At 41.4% G+C, this 18,269-nt stretch overlaps 1 protein-coding gene across 8 annotated transcripts in view; it reads right to left on the reverse strand.

The window, feature by feature from the left end:
* Positions 1-5,152: 5,152 nt before the first annotated feature.
* Positions 5,153-18,269, reverse strand: part of LOC106599485 (WD repeat-containing protein 37) — a 35,153-nt gene continuing 22,036 nt past the window's right edge. For 7 of the 8 annotated variants that reach the window (XM_045714641.1, XM_045714640.1, XM_045714643.1 and 4 more), the window contains 8 exons: positions 18,149-18,193; positions 17,956-18,032; positions 17,622-17,859; positions 17,138-17,279; positions 15,697-15,831; positions 14,540-14,654; positions 8,282-8,428; positions 5,153-8,046 (listed from right to left, as the gene is read on the reverse strand). In XM_045714641.1, the coding sequence (XP_045570597.1) occupies positions 8,297-8,428; positions 14,540-14,654; positions 15,697-15,831; positions 17,138-17,279; positions 17,622-17,859; positions 17,956-18,032; positions 18,149-18,193 (884 nt within the window). In that variant the 3' untranslated portion in view covers positions 5,153-8,046; positions 8,282-8,296. The remainder of the gene's footprint in view (positions 8,047-8,281; positions 8,429-14,539; positions 14,655-15,696; positions 15,832-17,137; positions 17,280-17,621; positions 17,860-17,955; positions 18,033-18,148; positions 18,194-18,269) is intronic. The other variant, XM_045714644.1, reaches the window with a different exon arrangement.

Genomic DNA, 18,269 nt, shown 5'->3' on the forward strand with positions numbered 1-18,269 from the left:
ACAACGTATTGGATGGAAACTTGACAGATAAAGGGGATATACTTTCCAAGTTACAGTTTTCATCCATACAGTTCATCAATACAGTTTCAGCGGGGACAGTCTGTGAAACAAAGACATTCCTTTGGTTGACACTAAAGGGGGAGAAAGAAAAGTCTTCTACTTAAATTAATGACCGGTTGTGGAGGTGTCAAAACCCCACACCAGTTCCCTCCTCCCCTCTGCAGGTGAGAGAAGGTCTGGTTATTGTCAGCCATTGACAAGCTGATCTGATCCATTGTGATCCTTACAGGACAAGCTTGTAGTGTCATACCAAAGAAGAGTCAATGCTGTAATCGCTGCCAAAGGTGCTTCAATAAAGTACTGTTTTTTCTTTATTTTGACTATTTTCAACATAGTAGAATAATAGTAAAGACATAAACTATGAAATGTTACATATGGAATCATGTAGTAACCAAACAAGTGTTAAACAAATTAAAAACCATTTAATATTTCAGATTCTTCAAAGTAGCCACCCTTTGCCTTGATGACAGCTTTGCACACTCTTGGCATTCTCTCAACCAGCTTCACCTGGAACGCTTTTCAAACAGTCTTGAAGGAGTTCCCACATATGCTGAGCACTTGTTGGCTGCATTTCCTTTACTCTGTGGTCCAACTCATCCCAAATCATCTCAATTGGGTTGAGGTCAGGTGATTTTGGAGGCCAGGTCATCTGATGCAGCACTCCATCACTCTCCTGCTTGGTCAAATAGCCTTACACAGCCTGGAGGTGTGTTGGGTCATTGTCCTGTTGAAAAACAATTGATAGTGAGACTAAGCACAAACCAGATGGGATGGCGTATCACTGCAGATTACTGTGGTAGCCATGCTAGTTAAGTGTGCCTTGAATTCTAAAATAAATCACTGACAGTGTCACCAGCAAAGCACCCCCACACCTCCTCCTCCATGCTTCACTGTGGGAACCACACATGCAGTGATCATCCGTTCACCTACTCTGCGTCTCACAAAGACACGGCGGTTGCAAGAAAAAATCTCAAATTTGGACTCATCAGACCAAAAGGACAGATTTCCACCGGTCTAATGTCCATTGCTCGTTTTTCGTGGCCCAAGCAAGTCTCTTCTTCTTATTGGTGTCCTTTAGTAGTGGTTTCTTTGCAGCAATTCGACCATGGAGGCCTGATTCACGCAGTCTCCTCTGAACAGTTGTTGTTGAGATGTGTCTGTTATTTGAACTCTGTGAAGCAATTTCTGAGGCTGGTAACTCTAATGAACATATCCTCTGCAGCAGAGGTAACTCTGGGTCTTCCTTTCCTGTGGCGGTCCTCATGAGGGCCAGTTTCATCACTGCGCTTGATAGTTTTTACAACTGCACTTGAAGAAACTCATGAAGTTCTTACAGTTTTTCGCATTGACTGACCTTCATGTCTTAAAGTAATGGACTGTCATTTCTCTTTGTTTACTTGAGCTGTTCTTGCCATAATATGGACTAGGTCTTTTACCAAATAGGGTTATCTTCTGTATACCAAACCTACTTGTCACAACACAACTGATTGGCTCAAACGCATTAAGAAGGAAAGAAATTCCACAAATTAATTAACAAAGCACACCTGTTAATTGAAATGCATTCCAGGTGACTACCTCATGAAGCTGGTTGAGAGAATACCAAGAGTGTGCAAAGCTGTCATCAAGGCGAAGTGTGGCTACTTTGAAGAATCTCAAATATAAAATATATTTGGATTTGTTTATTTTTATTTAACTAGGGAAGTCAGTTAAGAACAAATTCTTATCTACACTGACGGCCTACCCCAGCCATACCCGGACGACGCAGGGCCAATTGTGCGCCGCCCTATGGGACTCCCAATCACGAACAGAAGTGAAAGACAGCCAGGATTAACACTTTTTCAGTTACTAATTGATTCTATATGTGTTATTTCATAGTTGATGTCTTCACTATTATTTGACAATGTAGAAAATAGTAAAAAATTAAGAAAAATTGTGGAATGAGTAGGTGTCCAAACTTTTAACTGGTACTGTATGTAAATGTAATCAGTTTATACATATATAATACATACATATATACATACATATACACACACACATATATATACACACACACATATATACACACACACTTGACATTTTTTCTAAAAACCAGTTTTTGCTTTGACATTATGGGGTATTGTGTGTAGATTGACAAGAAAAAAAAGGCTGTAACATTACAAAACGTGGAATAAGTCAAGGAGTCTGAATACTTTCCGAAGGCGCTGTAAGTGCACATACAGACACATTATATTATTTATCTCATCTTGATTGAATACTGCATTGTTGCAAAAGAGCTGTGAGAGTAAGCATTTCACTGTTCTGTTGTATCCTGTGTACATGACAAATAAACATAACTTGAAACACATGTAGTATGTCGTGAGTGTGAGGGAATTTGTCTAGAAAAAATTGTCTGGATTGCTTCTGTGCACTCTGACTTCTCCATAACGAATATGTAGTCCTGAGGGGTATACGATAAAGCAGGATCAATGAGTTAGCTAGCTAACTTCGAGAAACAACCAGAAACAACTATTGATATTCTGATTCAATAAGAAAGCTAAAGTTCTGTGTGTGTTTTTGATTGTTGAGTCAATTAGGCCATGCCAATTTCAAGCTTTTCTCAACTAAAAATCTAAACAGCCTCCTGAGTGGCGCAGAGGTCTAAGGCACTGCATTGCAGTGCTGAGGCGCCACTAGAGCCTGGGGTTTGATCCCAGGCTGTCACAGCCAGACGTGACCAGGAGCCCCATAGGGCTGCACATAATTTCGGGAATGTCCAAAATATGTGCAATAAAGTATCAGGAGCCTGCTTACATCAGTCACATGTGGGATCTATTTCTTGTCCAAACTTGGATCATTTTTCCTTTGACCAATTCGGGCGATAAACTTTTTTAAATTGAATTACAGCATGTCTTAGATTACGAATGTATTCTCTGAAGCATACTGAAAGTTGTTCACCTAAATCCTCTTCAAATTGGTTCTTAAGAGAGTCCAGGGACTTCAGATTGTGCAAATGTAATAACATAAAAACAAAACCTATGCCCCCTTTGATATAAGGATTCACTTTAAAAACAGTCTAGAAGGGAGGTAGGTAGATGTGATGGGAAGTGACTAGAGTATGAAGATACAAAACAACGCAGTACCTAACCTTAAGAAATGGAATCTGGGAATACTGAACTTTTTTACTACCTGTTGAAAAGATGCAAAATCCATATCAATGTACAAATCGTTCAGTGAGCAGATCCCTTTTCCAGGCCAGATATGAAACGCCCTGTCTACTAATGGTGGAGAGAATGTATGGTTGTTTAATAACGGGGCAGAAGTTGAAAATTGACTGAGAGCAAACGATCGCCTTAACCATTTCCTGATTTTTTTGAGAATTTCACAATAGGGTTTTTAGTGTACCTGGAAACAGGCTCGGCTAGTTTTGAGTAGAGTAAGGCAGCTAATGAAGTGAAATACAGCCAGGATTAACACTTTTTCAGTTACTAATTGATTCTATATGTGTTATTTCATAGTTGTTGTCTTCACTATTATTTTACAATGTAGAAAATAGTAAAAAATTAAGAAAAACCGTGGAATGAGTAGGTGTCCAAACTTTTAACTGGTACTGTATGTAAATGTAATCAGATATATATATATATATATATATATATATATATCTCTATATACATACACACTTGACATTTTTCTAAAAACCTGTTTTTGCTCTGACATTATGGGGTATTGTGTGTAGATTGATAAGGGAAAAAAAGCTGTAACATTACAAAACGTGGAATAAGTCAAGGAGTCTGAATACTTTCCGAAGGCGCTGTAAGGTCAACATCAGGGATTTAGTCATCCATATATAATGATATATCAATATATAATGATTATTATATTAGCTGCCCAGTAATAATATTTAAAGTGGGGGTGAGATCTCTGCAATAGGCTTTTACGTATGAGGGTTTGTCTTGTACCAGATAAAAAAGCGAGCAGTGTGTTGGCCTCTCCCGAGCCAGTTGGGGAGTTGCAGCGATGAGACAAGATCGTAACTGGATATTTTTGTATTTTACTTTTATTTAACTAGGCAAGTCAGTTAAGAACAAATTCTTATTTTCAATGACGGCCTAGGAACTGTGGGTCAACTGCCTTGTTCAGGGGCATAACGGCAGATTTGTACCTTGTCAGCTCGGGGATTCGATCTAGCAACCTTTCGGTTACTAGTCCAACGCTGTAACCACTAGGCTACCTACCGCCACTATCACGAAATTGGGGAGAAAAATATGGTAAAATTACAAGTTATTTCAGAATATTTAAGTAAATTAGCTGGCTAACTCCTTGATCCTGCTTTGTAGTATACATACCCCTCTTCTATTTCCTCCACTGTGCAGTCATATACAGTAACAATACAGTAGCCCAAAGATAAACCTGTTTCCCTTTTAGCAATCCTTCACATACACCTGTTGAGTTACTCACTAAAGCTCCCCTTTTGTAGTGTCCTTGCATTGAATACCATTTACCCTTTCAAACATTCAGTCAAGTATTTCTTTGTAATTTTTTCAGAAATTATCATTGTAGTATTGGGGAGCAAATAAGCTACAGTATGTGAATCAGGCCCTGAGAAACATGAAAGAGCAGGGACATCTAGTGGCTGAAAGAGAACATTGCACGTTCTGAGAGTATAACAGTATTAAAATAGTTTTTTTTGCGGACTGTTTTGACAGTAATTTACTCTCGTTAGTATTTTCCCTCTGTTACAATTGCACACATACACCTATAAACACATAGTAAATTAAACATTATATTCATGTATTTCCTCTTTCCACAGGCAATCGTATTGCTTGATATTTATTTCCACACAAAACAGAGACCATCTCACAGACTAAAATGATTGAATGCTAATAGTAATGCAGAAGTACTTTCTATCTAGGGCATTGAATGTCAAATGTAAAAGAGTAATTTATATTTTTTATTAAAGTGAGTCAATTGACAATTTTAGTTTTCTGACAACTGGGTGATAAAAGACTGAACAATTAATTTAACACTATCCTCATATCGCGGCACCAAAGTAATGGTCAGCCTTGCAAGGCTTGAAGCAAGGCTGAACTACGACACAAAGAAGAGGACACAATTCTGAGGGAATGAAACGGCACAACATTTTATTTGATTTCACAAGCTGCTGTTCCTTATGAATACCCACCACGCACGCACGTACGCACGCACACACAGCTAAACTGTTTCATGTTATGAGATGTGTACTAGTGGAGCTCCTCTTGTTAAAATGAACCTTTTTTACCACAAAATATCATTAGGTAGGTAACCACAGTTTTACAATGTTGATTTCTACTGCTAAGTTTGTATGATGTAATGAGGGTATGCGTCTCAAATTGCACCATATTCATTACATACGGAATAGGGTGCCATTTGGGAAACAAGCAAGCACTGTACTCCATTGAAATGAACACAGGACCACATTTACATAACCAGCTGAGAAAACCACGAGACTGAAATGTAAATAAATCCATGAAGAAAGTGATGATAAACATGGTCAACTAGCTATGCATGGTGGCTCCGGAGGTCAGGTAGTCTGAGTGGCAGTCTGTCTGTGCTACCATGCCAACTCCTTTTCATTCATTGTCGTGCCAAACGAGCAATGAAGTTGGCAAGCGCACAAACAGATCTGGCACCAGGCTAGACTTCACATTCACAGGCCATACATCTTTGATATTTCAAACAGATTTGTTTCACTTAAATCACGGATGACAATCCTGGACAGCTACGGTCCAAGAGAGATCTCTTATTATATCAACCCATGTAACAGATTACTATAGTCACTTAATCAATGCCTCTAGTACTACATCATGTGGTATTAGTCATGCATACAACTGCACAACCACATCTGCAGTGGCCTATTTTCAGTGCCAATCTGTTTGTGCCATCATGCCAACTCCTTGTCACTTACAGTAGTGTCATGTTTGGCTTAACAATGACCAAGGGAGTTGGTAAGAGCACAAACGGATGTGGGACCAGGCTAGGAGTAACCTCTAAGACATCCCTGATGTAAACGATACATCTACATGCAAACCACTATAGATTAAAACAACAATACTTCAGCCAATGAAACCAAAGAGATCCAACTGATTTTAACTGCACAGGATGAAGAACTAGTGGAAATGAAAAGATCACCTCAAAGTTAAAAGGATAATAAAATATGCAGCAGGAATACACCATTAAGCCAAATAGGCCACTTTGAATAGAGATTACATTTCATTTTCTCCAGATGTGAAATTTATTGTGGAAGGAAAGTTACGCTCACTTTGAACCGTGGGCCTATACCTGGAACCACTTTTTATTGTCACAATAACGATTCCATAACGGGATAAAAGATGTTCAATGTGACTTCTTGTATAAATATCAATAGTCAATATGTTGTTACAAGTTGGCAAAACACAAAGCATATCTAAGTCTCTAGAGAAGCATTTACGACTGCAATAAAGCTGGCTTGTCTCATGAGATACAGATACATCATTTTGTATAATTTGTCTGCGTAAGAGCAGGAATGTAACCAAGTCAACTGTGCTGCCTGCCAAGTGACTCTCAGACAATTACACTCAAAATGTTTTCAAGTTCAACGTTGATTCTCTTTCTCTAAAAAACAGACACAGCTACTTTATGACATCACACTTACCTCAAACACATAATAATCTCTTCTTCTTTTAGTTTTCTATGCAGAAATTAACGCCATGATCACTGAGCACACCAAGCATGTTACAGCTATTGCATTAGAACGCTCTTAGAGATCCCACTTACTTACGCAAGGAAGTACCACGCGGTAACAAATTACTGACCTATATATCCCTGTAACATGTTCAATACTGACTAATTCTAAGAAACACTTCATGTTATTATTGTTTGTAAACTCTATATCTAACAGCAATTTCATGACGTCTTACTTTCTAAGACTCATTTATGATTATTACACACAAATGAAGTGCCTATTAAAAACGGTGAAGACGACCAACCTCAACCTGAATGAAGGGCCTATTAAAATGGTGAAGACGACCAACCTCAACCTGAATGAAGGGCCTATTAAAATGGTGAAGACGATCAACCTCAACCTGAATGAAGGGCCTATTAAAATGGTGAAGACGATCAACCTCAACCTCTAAACATGGGGTGTTTACACAATTTATTCCACTGGTACAACATACTGTCTAGGACTCAAGAGTAGGATTCTGTCAAGTCTGTACAAAAGCTGCAATGGTATTTAGTCTAAAACAGTTTAACAACAAATAAAATTGTAACAGCTATTGGTTCTAAAAGGTGCATGACAGAGCCACATGAACACTGTACTGTAGCAGCTCTGCATTTTCCTTATTCAGTGCTCAGTTGATCACCAATAGATGGTCAAAGTATGGCTCTGCCGAAATGGCACAGAGATGGGCAGTAAACTTTGACAAAATATGGCTCTGCCGAAATGGCACAGAGATATGCAGTAGCTTGGCTAGCTGTACTTCTGAGCGGTTAAGGTGGGTTCGAAAGCAGATGTGTGGCATTTCAGTACTAACACAAGTCTCCATGAAATGCTGCTCATTATCAACGAGGCTACACCATCAAAAAAGGTGCCTGACCTATTCTGAACTGAAAATTAGGGTGACTATAATATCCCCCCGTACCTTCTTTATGTCAGTGCTATTTATCTTCAGAAGGAAAGTCATGAATAAACTGATCAAAACAAGCCCAACAACAAAGCAGAGTAGTCCTTTACATTTTTTGTACATACATGGGCAAGATTGAAAACCACCACACATGTATGTAGTACGGTATGTATATTCAAACTATGCAGACCAGACTGTGACCACATTTGGAGTGTGAGAAGAACATGAATACTTGACACAGAGAGAGAGTGGTCCTCGATCGATCTTCTCCCTTCCCTGCCTGAGGGTGGTGGCATCTGACTGAACTGACCAGGGATCAGCTCTTAACATGGGGTTCAGTGAGCAGATGGGCCAGGCGGATGGCTCAGGGCTGACACACAAGAAAACAATATGACATTGACATTTTGTAAATCACATCCCCCTTTCAGATATGTATAGAAAAGAGAAGTAATGTTGCAAATAACACAGAAGCAGTTTTGCGGGCACAGATTAAGCCTATAGTCCTAAAGTATAAAGCACCTTCTATGGAAATTCCCCATTGAGTCTTGGACTAGACGCACCAACAACAAAAAAACATAAGATAGTGAATGAGGGGGAAAACAAACCTGTCTGGGCTGGGCTCACTTCTCCTGCAGCAGAGCTGGGATGTTGATGTTCCATCCGATGGCCTGCCTGTCAAAGCCACAGCTGAACAGGTTACAGGAGGAGTTGTCCTCACACCAGGCTGAGCAGCACACCATGCGCCGGTGGCCCTGTGAAGCAACAGCCACATTGGTACACTAAAGGTTATACTACAAAGCAGGATCAATGAGTTAGCCAGTTACCTTTGATAAACAACCAGAAATAACTGTCGATTTTCTGGTTCTTTAAGAAAGCTAAACGTACATTACCAGTCAAAAGTTTCTTTATTTGTACTATTTTCTACATTGTAGAATAATAACAAAGACATCAAAACTATGAAATAACACATAAGGAATCATGTAGTAACCAAAAAATGGTTAAACAAATCTAAATATGTTTAAGATTCTTCAAAGTAGCCACCCATTGCCTTGCCAGCTTTGCACACTCTTGGTGTTCTGTCAACCAGCATCACCTGGAATGCTTTTCCAACAGTTTTGAAGGAGTTCCCACATATGTTGAGCACCTGTTGGCTGCTTTTCCTTGACTCTGTGGTCCAACTCATCCCAAACCATCTCAATTGGGTTGAGGTTGGGTGATTGTGGAGGCCAGGTCATCTGATGCAGCACTCCATCACTCTCCTTCTTAGTCAAATAGCCCTTACACAGCCTGGAGGTGTGTTTGGTCATTGTCCTGTTGAAAAAACAGATGATAGTCCCACTAAGCGCAACCCAGATGGGATGGTGTATCACTGCAGCATGCTGTAGTAGCCATGCTGGTTAAGTGTGCTTTTTCTTTCACCTTTATTTAACCAGGTAGGCTGGTTGAGACAAGTTCTCATTTACAACTGCGACCTGGCCAAGATAAAGCAAAGCAGTGCGACACAAACAACAACACAGAGTTACATATGGAATAAATAAACATACAGTCACTAACACAATAGAGAAAGAAAAGTCTATATACAGTGTGTGCAAATGGTGTGAGGAGGTTTTTTTAATTTTTTTATTTCACCTTTATTTAACCAGGTAGGCGAGTTGAGAACAAGTTCTCATTTGCAACTGCGACCTGGCCAAGATAAAGCATAGCAATTCGACACATACAACAACACAGAGTTACACATGGAATAAACAAATGGAATAAACAAAACATACAGTCAATAATACAGTAGAACAAAAGAAAACAAAAAGTCTATACACAGTGAGTGCAAATGAGGTAAGATGAGGTAAGATAAGGGAGATAAGGGAGGTAAGGCAATAAATAGGCCATGGTGGCGAAGTAATTACAATATAGCAATTAAACACTGGAATGGAAGATGTGCAGAAGATGAATGTGCAAGTAGAGATACTGGGGTGCAAAGGAGCAAGATAAAAAAATAAATACAGTATGGGGATGCGGTAGGTAGATAGCCCATCTGTAAGCAGCCCATCTATGTACATGCGCAGTGATCTGTGAGCTGCTCTGACAGCTGGTGCTTAAAGCAAGTGAGGGAGATATGAGTCTCAAGCTTCAGAGATTTTTACAGTTCGTTCCAGTCATTGGCAGCAGAGAACTGGAAGGAAAGACGACCAAAGGAGGAATTGGCTTTGGGGGTGACCAGAGAGATATACCTGCTGGAGCTTGTGCTACGAGTGGGTGCTGCAATTGTGACCAGTGAGCTGAGATAAGGGGGAACTTTACCTAGCAGAGACTTGTAGATAACCTGTAGCCAGTGGGTTTGGCGACGAGTATGAAGCGAGGGCCAACCAATGAGAGCGTACAGGTCGCAATGGTGGGTAGTATATGGGGCTTTGGTGACAAAGCGGATGGCACTGTGATAGACTGCATCCAGTTTGTTGAGTAGAGTGTTGGAGGCTATTTTATAGATGACATCACCGAAGTCGAGTATTGGTAGGATGGTCAGTTTTACGAGGGTATGTTTGGCAGCATGAGTGAAGGATGCTTTGTTGCAATATAGGAAGTCAATTCTAGATTTAATTTTGGATTGGAGATGCTTAATGTAAGTCTGGAAGGAGAGTTTACAGTCTAACCAGACACCTAGGTATTTGTAGTTGTCCACGTATTCTAAGTCAGAGCCGTGCACCCATGACCAGCTCTGAAACCAGATTGCATAGCGGAGAAGTGGTGGGATTCGGTGGGATTCGAAATGGTCGGTAATCTGTTTGTTAACTTGGCTTTCGAAGACCTTAGAAAGACAGGGTAGGATAGATATAGGTCTGTAGCAGTTTGGGTCTAGAGTGTCACCCCCTTTGAAGAGGGGATGACCACGGAAGCTTTCCAATCTTTGGGAATCTCAGACGATACGAAAGAGGGGTTGAACAGGCTAGTAAATAGGGGTTGCAACAATTTCGGCAGATAATTTTAGAGAGGGTCCAGATTGTCTAGCCCGGCTGATTTGTAGGGGCCCAGATTTTGCAGCTCTTTCAGAACATCAGCTATCTGGATTTGGGTGAAGGAGAAATGGTGGGGGCTTTGGCGGGTTGCTGTGGAGGGTGCCGGGCAGTTGACCGGGGTAGGGGTAGCCAGGTGGAAAGCAAGGCCAGCCGTAGAGAAATGCTTATTGAAATTCTCAATTATAGTGGATTTATCGGTGGTAACAGTGTTTCCTAGCCTCAGAGCAGTGGGCAGCTGGGAGGAGGTGCTCTTGTTCTCCATGGACTTTACAGTGTCCCAAAACCTTTTGGAGTTCGAGCTACAGGATGCAAATTTCTGTTTGAAAAAGCTAGCCTTGGCTTTCCTGACTGACTGCGTGTATTGGTTCCCGACTTCACTGAACAGTTGCATATCGCGGGGACTATTCGATGCTATTGCAGTCTGCCACAGGATGTTTTTGTGCTGGTCGAGGCAGTCAGATCTGGAGTGAACCAAGGGCTATATCTGTTCTTAGTTCTACATTTTCTGAAAGGGGCATGCTTATTTAAGATGGTGAGGAAATTACTTTTAAAGATGACCAGGCATCCTTGACTGACGGGGTGAGGTCAATATCCTCCAGGATACCCAGGCCAGGTCGATTAGAAAGGCCTGCTCGCAGAAGTGTTTTAGGGAGCGTTTGACAGTGATGGGGGTGGTCGTTTGACTGCGGACCCATAGTGGATGCAGGCAATGAGGCAGTGATCGCTGAGATCCTGGTTGAAAACAGCAGAGGTGTATTTGGAGGGCAAGTTGGTCAGGATAATATCCATGAGGGTGCCCATGTTTACGGATTTAGGGTTGTACCTGGTGGGTTCCTTGATAACTTGTGTGAGATTGAGGGCATCTATCTTAGATTGTAGGACTGCCGGGGTGTTAAGCATATCCCAGTTTAGGTCACCTAAAAGAACGTACTCTGAATATAGATGAGGGGCAGTCAATACACATATGGTGTCCAGGGTACAGCTGGGAGCTGAGGGGGGTCTATAACAGGCGGCAACAGTTAGAGACTTATTTCTGGAGAGATTCATTTTTAAATTAGAAGCTTCAACTGTTTGGGCATAGACCTGGAAAGTATGACAGAACTTTGCAAGCTAACTCCTCCCGCTTTGGCAGTTCTATCTTGATGGAAAATGTTGGGGATGGAAATCTCAGAATTTTTGGTGGCCTTCCTAAACCAGGATTCAGACACAGCAAGGACATCAGGGTTGGCGGATTGTGCTGTAGCTGTGAGTAAAACAAACTTAGGGAGGAGGCTTCTGATGTTAACATGCATGAAACCAAGGCTTTTTTGGTTACAGAAGTAAACAAATGAGAGTGCCTGGGGACACGCAGGGCCTGGATTAACCTCCACATCACCCGAGGAACAGAGGAGGAGTAGGATGAAGGTACGGCTAAAGGCTAATCAAAACTGGTCGTCTAGTGCATTGGGGACAAAAAATAAAAGGAGCAGATTTCTGGGCGTGGTAGAATAGATTCAGGGCATAATGTACAGACAGGGGTATGGTGGGGTACGGGTACAGTGGAGGTAAACTCAGGCATTTTGTGACGATAAGAGAGGTTGCATCTCTGGATGTACTAGTTATGCTGGGTGAGGTCACCGCATGTGTGGGAGGTGGGACAAAGGAGGTATCTGAGGCATGTTGAGTGGGACTAGGGGCTCCGCAGTAAACTAAAAACAATGATAACTATCCTAAACAACAATATACATACAAGGCATATTGACATTTGAGAGAGACATAAAGCGAGGCATAAAGCAATCATAGGTGTTGATTGGGAGAGCTAGCTAAGACAACAACGGGTAAGACAACAGCAGCTGATCAGCTAAGACAACAACAACAGGTAAAATGGCGATGAATGGACAGAGAGGGTCGGTTAACTACACACAGGGCCTGAGTTCGGGGCTGGGGCTGACAGATAAACAAAAATGAATTCTAAATAAATCACAGACAGTGTCACCAACAAAGCACCCCCACACCAAAACACCTCCTCCATGCGTCACGGTAGGAACCACACATGCGGAGATCATCTGTTCACCTACTCCGCGTCTCACAAAGACAGCGGTTTTACCTCAAATTTGGACTCATCAGACCAAAAGGACAGATTTCCACCGGTCTGAAGTCCTTTGCTCGTGTTTCTTGTCCGAAGCAAGTCTCTTCTTCTTACTGGTGTCATTTAGTAGTAGTTTCTTTGCAGCAATTCGACCATGAAGGCCTGATTCACGCAGTCTCCTCTGAACAGTTGATGTTGAGATGTGTCTGTTACTTGAACTCTGAAGCATTTATTTGGGCTGCAATTTCTGAGGCTGGTAACTCTAATGAACTTATCCTCTGTTTCAGAGGTAACTCTGGGTCTTCCTTTCCTGTGGCGGTCCTCATGAGAGCCAGTTTCATCATTGCACTTGATGGTTTTTTGCGACTGCGCAAAAGTTCTTTACATTTTCCAGATTGACTGACCTTCATGTCTTAAAGTAATGATGGACTGTCGTTTCTCTTTGCTTATTTGAGCTGTTCTTGCCATAATACGGACTTGGTCTTTTACCAAATAGGTAAATATATCTTCTGTATACCAACCCTACCTTGTCACAACACAACTGATTGGCTCAAACGCATTAAGGAGGAAAGAAATTCCACAAAATTAACAAGGCACACCTGTTAATGGAAATGCATTCCAGGTGACAACCTCATGAAGCTGGTTGAGAGAACGCCAAGAGTGTGCAAAGCTGTCATCAAGACAAAGGGTGGCTACTTTGAAGAATCTCAAATATAAAATGTTTGTTTTGTTTAACACTTTTTTTGGTTACTACATGATTCCATGTGTTATTTCAAAGTTTTGATGTCTTCACTATATTCTACAATGTTGAAAATAGTAAAAATAAAGAAAAACCCTGGAATGAGTAGGTGTGTCAAAACCTTTGACTGGTACTGTATACACACAGTGTACAAAACATTAGGAACACCTCCCTAATATTGAGTTGCACGCCCCCCTCAATTCGTTGGGGCATGGACTCTACAAGGTGTCGAAAGCGTTCCACAGGGATGCTGGCCCATGCGGACTCCAATTCTTCCCACAGTTGTGTCACGTTGGCTGGATGTCCTTTGGGTGGTGGACCATTCTTGATACACACGGGAAAATGTTGAGTGTGTAAAACCCAGCAGCGTTGCAGTTCTTGACACACTCAAACCAGTGTACCTGGCACTTACTACCATACTCCGTTCAAAAGCAGTTAAATATTTTGTCTTGCCCATTTACCCTCAATGGCACACATACACAATCCATGTCTTAAGGCTTAAAAATCAGTCTTTAACCTGTCTCCTCCCCTTCATCTTCACTGAAGTGGATTTAACAAGTGACATCAATAAGGGATCATAGCTTTCACCTGGATTCACCTGGTCAGTCTGTCATGGAAAGAGCAGTTGTTCCTAATGTTTTGTACACTCAGTGTATGTTTTGGGTTGTTGAGTCAATTAGACCAAACCCATTTCAAGTAAAAAATGTGTTTTTTTTAAGTTAGCTGGCTAACTACTTGATCCTACTTTGTAGTATACGCTTCAGGGTCTTATTCACCAGGAAGTAAACTGGTCGAAACATGGAGGGACCTTTCTGAATTTGTCCAATAAAATCTGCTTGTTTTTTTTGGCAACATTTTTGGTTACAGTGCAAAAGATTTTGCTACGTTGTAAACTAATGAATATGATCCTGACTTATTATGTGCTATGATATAAATATCCAGGCCAATCTATAGATCAGTAAAACCACTACAGATGCAGATTACACTGGAAATATACTAGATGAAAAATAGTATGTATTTGCTGCCTTTGTGTGTTGGTGCTGGTTACCTGTCTGTTGCTGTGTGGGAGTCGAGCCAGCCGTACTCCTGACATGTCAAACAGCCGAACTTGTCGATTGTCGTGAGGAAGAGCAATGATTCTTTGACTCACCGACACACTTATCCTGTAAGAAGTAGTTCAAAGAACAGTAAAAAGTTAGGCTTCAATTTGTGTGAGATTGAGGGCATCTATCTTAGATTGCAGGACTGCCGGGGTGTTAAGCATATCCCAGTTTAGGTCACCTAAAAGAACGTACTCTGAAGATAGATGAGGGGCAGTCAATACACATATGGTGTCCAGTGCACAGCTGGGAGCTGAGGGGGGTCTATAACAGGTGGCAACAGTGACTTATTTCTGGAGAGATTTATTTTTAAATTAGAAGCTCGAACTGTTTGGGCATAGACCTGGAAAGTATGACAGAACTTTGCAAGCTATCTCTGCAGTAGATTGCAACTCCTCCCGCTTTGGCAGTTCTATCTTGACGGAGAATGATGTAGTTGGGGATGGAAATCTCAGACTTTTTGGAGGCCTTCCTAAGCGAGGATTCAGACACAGCAAGGACATTCAGGGTTGGCGGAGTGTGCTATAGCAGTGAGTAAAACAAACTAATCTACAATGAAGTGGATTTAACAAGTGACATCAATAAGGGATCATAGCTTTCACCTGGATTCACCTGGTCAGTCTGTCATGGAAAGAGCAGTTGTTCCTAATGTTTTGTACACTCAGGTAAGTTTTGGGTTGTTAAGTCAATTAGACCAAACTCATTTCAAGTAAAAAAATGTGTTCTTTAAAGTTAGCTGGCTAACTACTTGATCCTACTTTGTAGTATACGCTTCAGGGTCTTATTCACCAGGAAGTAAACTGGTCGAAACATGGAGGGACCTTTCCGAATTTGTCCAATAAAATCTGCTTGTTTTTTTTGTCAACATTTTTGGTTACAGTGCAAAAGATTTTGCTACGTTGTAAACTAATGAATATGATCCTGACTTATTTTTATTGAACCTTCTAAAGACAAAATTCCCAGTAACATATTTAGGTTATTTGGCTCACCGACATGCTCATCCTGAAAGGGGTTAAAAAATATAATATAAATTCTTAAATACCAGTCTTGACAGGTTCAAACCAATACTTGCCTACTATCTCAATTTCAAAGTCCTCGCTCTCACCTATTGACTGCAGAGTCTGTGCGGATGGTTGCTATGGGTGACCTCATGTTCTTGAGGTCCCAGACCTTGACAGTGCGATCGTCACTCCCAGACACCACATTGTCCCCCACAGTGAACACTGCTGATGTCACCGTGCTGGAGAGGCATGACATGGCGGAAGAGAGTCATTCAAAACAGTCATTCACAGTCTTTCCTTGCTCTTTGGGGCTTAGGCCAGATTACTGGAAAGCACTTAGTGAGAACTGTTGATGTTAAAAGGGCTTTATGAAATGAATGAGATTGAAGTTGACTGAATCAACCACACACTGATGTTGTCCTAGTGAGGGAACCCTGACAACTAATATCCTAGGAAATGTTGACACTTAATAGTATTACAGTTAGCTAGGGTTGCAAAGGGAGGGTATATTAGCGGAAACCTTTCTAAGTTTACCAATAAACTAACAGAATTTTGGTAACTTTCAAGGACTTTATGTAATTTGCAACAAGACATCTAGTGGCCCTTTTGGGTAATTCAGATTATCACAGGTGTTTAATTATATCTGACCCTTTGTGTGGCCTTATCACATTTAAATATATGAAATAATTAAATAAGATGATTAAAAAAATAGAATGACAAAGCTGTAAAACATTATCCTAAATATAAACCAACTTAGTGAATATCATTGTGTTTAATATTTGTTATTTAACTAGGCAAGGGTTATATATAGGCAAGGGTTTCAGAATGAAATATCTTTCTTTTTTTATTTATTTTACTACGTCAGTATGTATTCGTTGTCAATGTTTTGGCGCCAAACTGGAGGCAGTTGTGAAGAAAAGTCAATAGTTGGAAGAGTTGCAGAGTTAATTGAAAATACTGCCATTGTTGATTAGATGCTTTTTCCATTAATTAGGATATTTCCTCTTGAACCATATGATCAATCTTCTAGAAACTCATGAACAATATGGATACAGATTAGTAAAGTTACCATAGATTGCCATCGATTACCTGTTAATGACTAAATTACAGAAGAATCCGGTAACTTTGGTACATTTCCAGTAGCTTTGCAACCCTAGATACAGTAGATTTGCAGTATGAGAGGAATTCCTAGATATTTACTACAACACACAAATGCTGTCTTGGTGGGAATATTTGAGGCCTGAAGGTCACCAGCTACTTCATCCACTTGACTGACTCATGTATCACGGTATCATTTGTTCTGGATACTAATGGCTGATTAGCTGTGCCCTCATCCGCTACTGTTGGCAGACCAAATCAACCCCCTGTAATCTAAACAGACACATTGATAATGACTGCAAATTAATGTCTAATTAATGTCATTCATATGGGTGGCGATATGCTTTCTGCATGAATTTTGTAGGGGTGCTACTGATAGACTGAAAGAGTGGATGAGGGGTCTCTGGAGGTCCCACAGGCGGAAGGTGGTGTGTGTGTGCAACTCACTCGGTGTGTCCCTGGAACACGTTGACAGAGTGGATGGAGGGGTCTCTGAAGTCCCACAGACGGAAGGTGGTGTCTCTGGATGAGGTGACCACCAGACGCTGGGTGGGGTGGGTGCAGCAATGGGTCAGCTCCTGGTCGTGGCCTGCACGCGCACACACACACACACACACAGAGGTGAGGTAGAGACATACGGCAGAGCAAAAAACTGTTGCAGAGCCCTCTTAAGGGAACATTGATTATGATTGAAAAGTGATCAGAGGCTCAATGGCAGACATACAACGCCAGAAAACAACCTACATCTAATGATTACTCTACAGACACTTAAACCACACATTAAGGGGTGGTTTTCCATAGACACGTTAAGCCTATTCCTGGACTAAAGAGCATTTTCAATAGATATTCTCCATTGCGCTTACTTTTAAGTCCAGGACTAGGCTTAATCTGTGTCCCAAAAACCGTCCCTAAGAGAACGGCTGGTTCGTACCAGTGAGTGAGTGGACGAGCTCAGAGGTCTCCACATCGTACAGGTTGGCAGCCCGGTCCCAGGAGGCGGTAACCACCTGCTTGCCCCCCACCAGCCAGTCTGCAGCGATGACAACCCCCTGGTGGCTCCTGAGGGTAGTGGAAGCCATGCGGATGGAGGGACACTCGTTAGGGCCCTCACCGTCCCCATCAGCCTCGTCCTTATCTGAGAAGTCTATGTCGTCGTCACAGGGCGTCTGCTGTGGAATCGGAGACAGACACACAGAGATCAGCATTTAGAACTAGACATCTGTAGATGCAGTGGGTTATAAGAGATATGGTTTTGAGAAGCTTACACTGATGTCGGCTACAGGCTGTGGGGTTGGCAGCTGCACCATGTACCTCCAGATATGGGCTGTCTGGTCACCAGACGCTGTGGACAGAGCAGAATGAGGCCTCAAACACCTCCAAACCAATAGACATCTGAACATACAATGGCCTAAAATGTGTTTTTCTGACAATTGTGGACATTGAGCAAAAGGTCCTTACCTGTAAGAGCCATCTGTTCTGTGGGATGGAACTTGATAGAGTTAACTGGAAAGAGAAAACATAGGAGGTATTTGTTCATATAGTTATTCATGAATAGCCTCCACAATAAAACTTTGGGCCC

Source organism: Salmo salar, chromosome ssa03 (genome assembly GCF_905237065.1).
Source record: "Salmo salar chromosome ssa03, Ssal_v3.1, whole genome shotgun sequence".
In the NCBI taxonomy this organism is placed as follows: Eukaryota; Metazoa; Chordata; class Actinopteri; order Salmoniformes; family Salmonidae; genus Salmo; species Salmo salar.